Below are 10,260 nucleotides of genomic sequence, written 5' to 3'. Positions count from 1 at the left end.
AGATGAATCTGGAAAGAAGTTAATCAGGATTGAGGAAGAGTTCTTTGATTTAGTGTTCAAATGCACGAGTATTGAGAGATATTCAGATATCACTACGCAATCAGTTGTAGCTTACTTTGATAGAAATTCTGACAAGTATAGGCGTAATATTAATGACAATTGGCTTAAAACTCCAAGGCCAACTATTGCCAGATGGTCGGAAACTCATCCCAAGTGTGACTTCATTGAAGAAGTCAATGACTTGATAACTCTTTTGAGTAGAGTTAAAGGACTTCCCACTTCTAATACTTTCTATAAGCGGATGTATCAATACATCCATGTGATCAGACAAAATAAAGAGAAGATATTTTGGGGAAAGCAAATCAGTGATGCCATCTATGAGCAGCTCGCCAAGTTTCCTACTACTCTTAGGTTATATATGACTTCTTACTTGGTGTACTCTGCAACTTCAATGAGACACTTTCCTGGCTTAACTACTACTGGTGACATAAGACAAGTTGAGGTATATGAATACTATACCTAGTTGGTCTTGAAAGAAAGTCATAGTCATTTCCAAAGAGTCAATGATTCCTTCTTTGGTTATTATATGGTTATTATGGATAAAAATCTATATAATAAGAGGGTGTTTGATCACACATGGGAAGTTGTTAATCAATATGGATGCATGTTTCTTCAGGTTCCAACTTTTACCTATATTAGGGTTGGATGTTTCACTGGTGAGCCCTTCATGCTCACTAGATATCCTTCTCACAAAATTGTGCTAATGGAGCTTTCTTGTTAGATGAATGTGATACATGAGTCCCAATCTAGTTCTCATAAGATAGGTTTGAAATTCTTTATCTCCATTGGAAGATATTCTATCGATTATATTTTCAAGGCTAGAGCCATGGAGGATGAGATGAGAAGAGTCACTATGAGATTCTTCAAAGCCAAGAAGGATTTTGACTATAGGGGTATGAGAAACAAACTGAAGAAGGCCTATTTTCATGTTCATCAGATCGAAGATGTTTGGGTTGATTGTAGATCTGAGCATGATATAAGGAAACTTGATTATTGTCGCTTGACAGTTGATCAAATTGAGAACTTTGGTATTGTTGATGTTCTTGATGATCTAGAAGAGGATGGTGCTATCTTGGATCCTTTATATGAAAAGAACATGGTTTCTTCTACTCCTTTGCCTCTTATTCAATGGTCACAAAAGGAGTATATTTCCATTAGAGAATGTTTTCAGAGTATTCTCACAAATACTAATATTTGGTTATCTTTGCATGGTGTTCACCTAAAACCTTTCTCCTCTATTTCTAATGATGACACTACTTGCCCAATGGGAAAGAGATTTGAGATTAGAACCAAGAACAAATGGGATGTTGTGGTTCCAGTGAAAGCTCCTAAATTGAAATTCACAGTTGGATCCAAGAAAGGTAAATCTCAAGGAGAACCTTCAAGTTCTAATGTTTAGGAGATATCAAAATTGGATGCACCAAATGAGCAGGAGGAGGGTGAACTTCCTGATGAAGAGTTAGTTAATGAATAGGAGGGTGATCAGGAACAAGATGAGTTGAATGTAGAAGAGTTGCCACAAACAGATGAACCTTTACTCCAGGTATCTTCTCCTACATCTACATTGCAAGTTATTGTCTCTACTTCTGATCCTGAGTGTCTGATATTTGCAAGTGTGGTTTCATCGATTATTATTCATGTATCTTCCACAAGTGCTAGTGAGTCAGCCCTAGACACACCCCGTGATAATATTGAGAATGTTTTCTTGACTTTGCCCATGTTGTCTGGAGTGTCTACATCTATATTAGACAAATTTGATAAGTTCATCAATGAGATGACTCCTAGGTCAAATGAATCTTAATTATAAAATCCCACCTATGTGATCACCATAGCTTATCCTTTTGTGACTACAACTGTTCAGGACTCTATCAATCCTTCCTAGGATGTGGTAGTTGGTGGGGAAGATGATTCTACCTTACCACCTTGGTTGTTTTCTAATGCCCCGAAAAGGAAGAAGCAAGTTGTTTCCCCCGAAGATTTTGATTTCAGTCAACTTATTCCTATTAAATCCAAAACTACCAAGAAAGCTAAGACTCTGTCAAGAGTTTAGGTCAATAAGGATAAGAAAAAGTATGTTGAGGTTGTTGTTCCTCCCCAAGAAGCAATTATTGGTCAAGTATAGGATACTGATTATACTATTCAAAGGGTTGAGTTGGGAAAAAAGACTCATGATTGTGCTTCAGGTGATGCAATATTAGCTTTGGAAGCTCTTGTTGCCAGATATGACAAAGACAAGGTTAAGAAAGATCAACTCAAAGCAAGGATTTAGAAACTCACTTCGACCTTGATCAAGGTAAATAAGTCTTCTGAGACTCTTGAACTAATAACTTCTTCCCTGGATGAGCAGGTTGTTAAAAGAGCTGAGCAAGCATCATCTCATGGTAGAGCTATAGCAGAATGGATGGATCGTATTTTGTGTCAAGGCACACAATTCATAGGTTCAACTAGTACCATTGTCAGTAACCTTGATACTGTCAAGACAAAGATATATAGAACTATAGAGGTCTTCTCCCAGGAGCTTGAAACTCAAGAAAGAGACTTTGAGGCTTGGTTGAAATTTGAAGATTATGATCCTGATGAACTCATACAGAATATTGTCATTCCTTCACGACACATGTACGTGAGCAACGAGATGCCTTGGAACATGAAATGAACATTCTTGAGCATCTAGTCAAGGATATGAGGAAGGCTTTAAAGGAATGTGTTGACAAGAAGGAAGACATTGTTACAAAGATTTCATAAATTCCATGTGTGTTTCTTGATCAGGATGGGAAAGTGGTACCAGTAGATGAGATCGTTAAAGAATTCAGTTTACTTGTAACTGCTGAAGTTGACAAAGAGGATTTCTCTTTTTCCTTGATTGATAAATTGGTTGACCTTAAATTCATCCTGTATTTCTTAGATAATATTATGAGGAAGCATAAGAAATGTTGTATTGATTTAGAGGATTATGTTACTAGAGTCAAGATCATCACCAGTAATACCCAGGGACTTGATGGAGTTCGTTTGAAGCATGCTTTCCAAAAGTTTGAGGAATTTCAAAAGAAGAATTCTACCTAAGGAAAGTGACACTTATTCATTTTCATGATTCTCTAGTGACTTTCTATTTTATCCAGCGACACTTCAAGTGTCTTTTTGTAATTGCTCTTGTGCACCTGTTGAGTGCACAAGTCCTAAGCCAAATCGAACTCTTCTTTTGACTTAGTCATAAAATTAGCTATATTTTCTTATTTTCATGTTGCACCCCTCTCCTATATGTATGAGGGTTTTTATTGTAATAAGGATCTTTTTTTCCATCTTTATTTTATGCAACAAAACTCTGCCCAAGTGAAGAACAAATTGAGACTTTGTGTTCTTTTTGTGAATTTACAATTTAATTAAGAAGGATTGAAGCTTGGCATTCAAACTTTGTGTGATATTGATGTTCTTATGTCATTTAGTATCATATTCTCTCAATTGATTAAAGTTGGTGAAAGTTATTGGTGATCGATATTGAAGAACTTTGTATTTTTACAAGTAATCTTTGAGTTACTTTGAAGATTAAATAATTGGGATCTAGTTAAGATAATATTGTTTCAAATCTTTGTGCTTTTGCAAATTATCCCTCGAGTTAAATTTAAAAAGATAGAAAGTGAAGTCTTTGTGATGCACATACTATCTAGTTAGAGTAAAATATCTTTCAATATATATGTCAGTCTTTGAGCTAACAATATATTTGGGTTATAGTGGTTGATAGGAGTTATAATACATAAAAATAATCTTTGAGCTCTTAAGTGTGTGAGTTCCCGTCCCTAGGTCATTTTCAAAAAAGGAAAGTAATGGGAGACTTTATTCTTTCATGGACACTTTACTTTCCAAAATAATTAATTTAAATATTACTGCAAGTTTTAAAGTTATTTAAATTAAGGGAAAATTTTGTTCTTAAGAGAGAATTAGATGGAACCGGTTCTGAAAAAAGAGAACTAAGTTGTTGTTGTACCTTTGATTAGTGTAAAGTTAGTAGGTAGATGAAAGTAGAATAATTGCAGTAGAAAGGGGGAGATTTCCCTTATAATTAGGAGGGAGCGTATCTTGCCCTTTGAGAGATATTATCTTGAGTGTTGTTGTGAAATGCTCTTTTTGTAACCCTTTACAAGTTTACAAAATTTTCACTCAACACCAAGCTATATCATAAATTAATTTTAGCATTAATAAACTATGTTAACCAATTATTAATTAGTTATATAATCAAATGCTCACAATGCCACAAGGCAACCCGATACAAGGGTCTAACTACACATTGCAAGACGCCACAAGACAACTCAACTAAGACACTAGAATGACTAGGATATCAACTAAGACCTAGAGTATAAGGAAGGAAACTTATGCCATCTCCAACAACTTGCCATTGGGATAAGACACGCTCAAACATGTGAGACCAGGTGGAGTCGATGTCTAGTACCTGCAATCCTGCAACCACTAATAACCATGAGACAAGATATGCAATAACATATACACATCATAAATGATTAGGCAAGTGATAGAGAATCGCAACATCATATCGTGCTCGTAGTGAGTGGTATGACATCATCCCTATCACAAATACACTAGAAGACAATCACAATCATCATAGCACCAACTCAATCATCATGATCATGAAATAGGGTTAACATAGCCAAGATATCATCGAAGTACCATAAGCAATACAATCCATCATCATAATAATCCAAGACATGTCAATCATCCATAAGAGTCATCATATAATATATGTCAATATAGAATGTATGTCATCATCCATAGCATCTAATCATATAGATAGAGTCATAAACATCAATCAAGACATCATATAAGAGTCTATATAAGTCTATCAATGCATAAATCAAAAAATAAGTCTAGGAGGGACACTACATTGGAAGCCATAAAGATGGTTTTTTGAGTGAAATTCCTAGTTGTGAAGGATTGACACCATGTAAACATGAATATCTCATCATGGTTCATTTATTTCCTAAGTTGGACTTGGGGGAGCCGAAAGGGAAAGTGATGGTGTTGACACATACGCTAATTAATTTTGATTTTGTGTGCAATTTGGACACAATGCTAGTGGCAACTCATTTTGAGGTAGGAACACCTGATCCACCTAATATCTCATGCTTTCTCAATGATCTAGTGATATGACACACCTTCCTGGAAAATTTCCAATCAATCTCTCTCATGGATCATTGTACTCATGCATCTAAAGGTTGTTCGTTCCTCAAGAAGATCACAAATGTTGAACTAGTTCCAAGCGGAATGACTTAAACCACACACACTAAGCTTACACTTCTAGGCTTAAAAGTGTTAAACATTCAGTGACTAACATTTTCTAGGTTTAATATGTTGCGTAATGTGCGTGGTCACACTAAGAATACACTTCTAGGCTTAAAAGTCTTAAACACTTAGAGTTGACTAACATTATCTAGGCTTAATGTGTTGCTTAGTGTGTATGGTTTAAGGCTGGCCGTTCCAGGCATGTGGATTGGATGAATAAATTTATAATAGTCTTTCATTTATCCATAATATATGGTCTATACTATATGTTGTGGAGGAAATGTAATCTAGTTTCTAGTCTATACAATGGTCTCTTTAATAGTCTTTCATTTATCCATTTTTTGGGGGTTTAGTCCTCTATATTTTGGTCATAGAATTTTTTTTGTTGAATAGTTTAAGTCTACATATATTCTTGATCAAAGGAGCTTTTGGCACATGGTGCATAATCTATTAGATGTAATTTTGTTATTTAAACATTTTTTTTTATTAATATAAATCACTGCTTACCTACAAAAAGAAAAGGGATTAATCATGTTTGACAAGCATTGATATTTCATTCATGTCCAATTGTTTTCTCAAAAAAATTGTGTACTCTTTTAGGTGGTGACTTTCTCATTTTCTTGTAAATTGTTATTTTGTTTTTAGGTAAGCTTGCTTTCCTTTGATGACTTGTTTATTGTCTTTTGATGTAGAAGGGCTTTTAGTTGTAATATTTTCTCTATTTTAATTCATTTCTTCCATTGTCATTGTTATCATCAACTTTTGTGTCATTTATCCAAGCTATATAAAATTGCATTTAACGTTATAGTTATGTTTAGGTTTAGGGTTCAATTTGGGTTACGATTAAAGTTAAATGTAAAGTTTGAGTTGCATTTAAGTTTATGGTTAGGATTCAATTATGATTAAAATTAAAATTGGATTAGGTTCAAAGTTAAATATAATGTTACAATAACATGTAGGTTTAGAAATAAGGTTTAGGCTACGGTTAAAGTTATAGTTAATGTTATAATTATGTTTAGGTTTGGGTTAGGGTTCAAATAGATTAAGGTTTAGGGTTATGTTATTATTATTTAATTATCAATACATTTTTTTATGTTTAATTATTAATTATTGGTATGTACAAATGAACCCTAATTCTAATAAATTGTAAGTCATTGATTTATTAAATTATAGATCCTAATTACATATTTAGATTAATTTGTTTCTCATTAAATTATTATTGTGTATAAATAAAATCGTACCCTAAGCCTATCCTAACTCTAATTGATTTATTAAAAAATATTATTATTATTATAAATAAGATTTGTGTGAAAGATATTTAGTTTCACGAATATAACATAACTATTTAACAAATACTTCAGTTGTGCAAAATGTACATGAATAAACACATCATGCAAATTGCTTAACAAAAACATTATTTTGCTGAGACTGTCAATAGATTTTATTTTTTCAATTCAGAGATAGATCTTTATAGTATCATCGATTTCCAGCTAAATTATTTTAATTTTGAAGAAAATAAAGTGTAATAAAATTATCATCTTAAATTGAAAGTTTGTTGGAGTCTTCAGAGCGGCCCAGGTTCAAATCCCTGGACATTAAGTTGGGTAGTCTTGGGTAGATTAATCCTGAAATTAGAAATAAATAGGTGAAATAAAGCAGATAACAATTTGAAAACAGTTTTTAATGGATTGAACTCTCTTAGAATTTCGAAATCCCTTTAATTACATTCTCATTCCACCGTGAAGCCTCGGTTTTGGCAACTATCTTGTAGTTGAATTACTTAATTACAATACAATCGAATGTACAACAATAGAACACTCCTACATCAATTGTACATACCATTAGCAGAAGTTTTCAATGGCTATTAAGTTTACAAAGCTTCATCAGAATGCTTGGGTTCAATCAGAGGCTCAGATAGTCCTTCTGGTAAACTTGAGAACCTTTCATTGGATGTATCTGTCATCTTATTGATCTAAAGACAACACAGCTTGCAGGAGAATCTCTCTTTTAAAATGTAACATAATACATCACAATCATAATACTCTAATCCACATTAACAATCATAATACATCCCACTGGATCGCTTAGATGCTGGCCCTCCTTTTTGAGTCGATCGGAATGTTTACATCTGCTGAAGCCCAAATTGGCATGCCAACAAAAAAACACACAGAAAGAACCAAATCAGGCCATGATATTTATCCAAGAACAAAACTAAAGTTTAAGGTTTTGTCCCAAAAAGAATATTAGGATTTAATATTTATCCAAGAACAATATGAGGGTTTAGAGTTTATCCAATACAAACTATGTAAGAACAACATTTTGTGCCAGACAGTATCAGGGTATTGGGTTTAGAACCTTAGACTTCCTGCAAGAACAGTGTAAGGATTTATGATTTATCCGAACAATATGAGGGTTTAGGGGTTGTTATACCATAACAAGACCGGGGTAGTATTGGGATTATGACAGAGCAGTAATAGAGTTTTGGGTTTAGGCAAGATTAATACAAGGGTTTATGCTACATCAAGAACAATTTTAGCGTTCAAGAACACTATTATGGGTTTTGCGTTCAGCAAGAAAGGTATTATAATAGGTGTATAATTTATCAAAGAGAAAGATGGTGAGGTTTGGAACTAATTCAAGAACAATATCAGTGTTGGGGTTTAATGTACTCACCAAATGGTAAGGTTTGGAACTAATTCAAGAACAATATCAGTGTCGGGGTTTAATGTACTCACCAAATGATTAGGTCAACTCAAAGTCCGTGAAATAATCAGAGCTAGAGCTCATCTCAGGCAGTTCCTCTGATAAACTGACACTCTCAGCTTCCTCCTCCTCACTTGATTTTCTTGCAGCCTTTCTCTTCAAGGAAGTATTCCAATGGTTCTTTACAGCGTTCTCTGATCTGTTTATAGATGCCCATTGTTGTTGAAAGAGAATGGTTAATGGGGTATATGAAACTGGATTAAAATTCCAAGAAATATTATACTCTAAAAATCTGAACAGATCTTGAAAGATGAGTTTAGTGAAAAAACCAAAAACAAACAAGAGAATTGTGGGCAACCTGCCAGGAAGGAGCTTAGAAATGACAGCCCATTTGTTGCCCAGTTTGAGGTGAGATCTCGCCAAGATTCTCTCCTCTTCTTTTGTCCATGCTCCTTTCTTAATACTCGGATCCAGATGATTATACCACCTGAAGATTTCAACCACAATCCAAAAAATAGGCAAGAAAATCATGTGAAAATTCTTGAATTCTTGATTGATTTCTGCCAACCTTATGAATCCAATTCTGTATACCTTTCGCGGCACTGTTTGCCAATTCGACCAGGGATTGAACGGGCAACGGCCGCCCACCTCTTTGTCCCAAACATCTCTACCAGCTCAGTTAGCTTCTCATCCTCCTGAAAACAGGGGAACCCAAAATTCATTCAATAAACAAGAACAAAAGCAAAACTAGCCCAGTATAGACCTTTTTATTTTTATGGGTTGTAATGATCAAACCTCTTTAGTCCAGTAGCCCTTCACAAGATTAGGGTTCAGAACCTTTTGCCATCGTTGAAAGCACTGTACATCAGTCTTGCCCACAATGCAAGCAGCTGCAACAGAAAATATGAACAAGCTAACATTACCCAAATATGATGCCTCAAGAAAAATCTAATCAATTACCCATACATACTTATTTTCTTCCAGTCACTCTCTTCGTACATCTGAACAGTCTTCTTAAGCTTTTCATCCTGGAAATTCAGGACCATATAACCCTGTTATGAACTGATATGAATTACATTATATGCATAATCTTTATTAGACTCTGAATTGTTTGCAATGTACCTCCTCCTTCGTCCAGGAACATTCTGAAACGGGGGCTTTCATCTTCATTCTTGAGCTCATTTTTCTGCTCAGAAATATTATCAAAACCTTAGAAATTTGAATTATAACTATTCTGACTGCCAAAACTCTGAACAAGAGAAAATTCAAAGAGATTGAAGAGGCTAATGATGATCGTTATTATTACCGTCTAGGGCGAGACTGGAATTCTTCATCACTGTCCATCTTGGCGGGTTTCTTGATTGCTACAGCTCTTGGAGGCATCTTGAAAGACAATTTTGAATGGTTTTTTTTAATAAATGCAGAACAGAGGTTGTTCTATGTTCAATAGGCTTTTTAAATACGAAAATGTAGCCGTTACATACATGGAACAAAGATTGCTTCGATCTTACTTAGTTGGACGATGCTTCTGGTTGAACAACAAACTATGTGATATAATAGAACCATATTCATTTTACTTGATTTTAAACATGGTGTACATTATATCTTTTATGAAGTAATATGATAGAAATTTATTCGTTTATCCTGATTTAAATATTTTTAGATCAGATATTAAAAAAATATATCATACATCATTTACATTTGTTAGTAAAATTTGAATTCAAAATCAATGGCATTTATGCAAGGTCCATGTACACTTCTTTATATCAGACACGACTTAATTTGATTTGTTTCTATTCATTAAGAGTGACTAAAAAATACAATTAGAATTGCCAACCAAAGTGTCAACAATAAGAATAGTAGAATCTACAGTGAGCCAATTAGAAGTGAGGAATTGGTTTTGAGCCATTCAAAATGTTTATTAGATGTATGTATACATGATGATTACAAGGTCCAATTCTCCTCTATCCATTAAGCTTGCAAATACCAATGGATCTATTATTTGATATTCTTAGGTGGATTGGTAGTACAACTTGGAGTTAAAAGTGGTTGTAGATTATAAATTGATCTTTGAGAATCTTAATACGATACATTGACAACCTTCAAAGTCAATGTGGATAATATATGGGTTGCATAAATCTATCTCTCTCACTTGGCTATTCAAGAGAGAATTATAACTTATGATAGGTTAGTCAATATGGTATACAACAA

At 34.0% G+C, this 10,260-nt stretch overlaps 1 protein-coding gene across 2 annotated transcripts; it reads right to left on the bottom strand.

The window, feature by feature from the left end:
• Positions 1-7,097: 7,097 nt before the first annotated feature.
• On the bottom strand, positions 7,098-9,590 carry LOC131068221 (uncharacterized). 2 transcript variants are annotated; one of them, XM_058003417.2, is made up of 8 exons: positions 9,356-9,590; positions 9,172-9,235; positions 9,020-9,077; positions 8,845-8,939; positions 8,641-8,744; positions 8,408-8,536; positions 8,082-8,248; positions 7,098-7,474 (listed from the first exon to the last, which is right to left on the bottom strand). In XM_058003417.2, exons 1-7 carry the CDS (start codon positions 9,430-9,432, stop codon positions 8,089-8,091), a joined length of 687 nt encoding a protein of 228 aa, XP_057859400.1. In that variant the 5' UTR covers positions 9,433-9,590; the 3' UTR covers positions 7,098-7,474; positions 8,082-8,088. The 2 variants fall into 2 exon arrangements, with proteins under 2 accessions (XP_057859400.1, XP_057859399.1); XM_058003416.2 differs by having other exon boundaries at positions 7,098-7,477; positions 9,356-9,588.
• Positions 9,591-10,260: the final 670 nt, after the last annotated feature.

The sequence above is a fragment of the Cryptomeria japonica genome, chromosome 1 (genome assembly GCF_030272615.1).
Source record: "Cryptomeria japonica chromosome 1, Sugi_1.0, whole genome shotgun sequence".
Classification (NCBI taxonomy): domain Eukaryota; kingdom Viridiplantae; phylum Streptophyta; class Pinopsida; order Cupressales; family Cupressaceae; genus Cryptomeria; species Cryptomeria japonica.
This window is presented reverse-complemented; position numbering and strand designations above follow the sequence as displayed.

What these genes read in the sequence shown, in the direction of transcription:
- LOC131068221 (XM_058003417.2), bottom strand. Translation starts at nt 9,432, where the DNA reads ATGCCTCCAAGAGCTGTAGCAATCAAGAAACCCGCCAAGATGGACAGT. An exon ending in GAGTGACTGGAAGAAAATAA is followed by an intron (nt 8,940 to 9,019) that starts GTATGTATGGGT and finishes TTTCTGTTGCAG; the next exon opens with CTGCTTGCATTGTGGGCAAG. An exon ending in TCTAAGCTCCTTCCTGGCAG is followed by an intron (nt 8,249 to 8,407) that starts GTTGCCCACAAT and finishes ATCTATAAACAG; the next exon opens with ATCAGAGAACGCTGTAAAGA.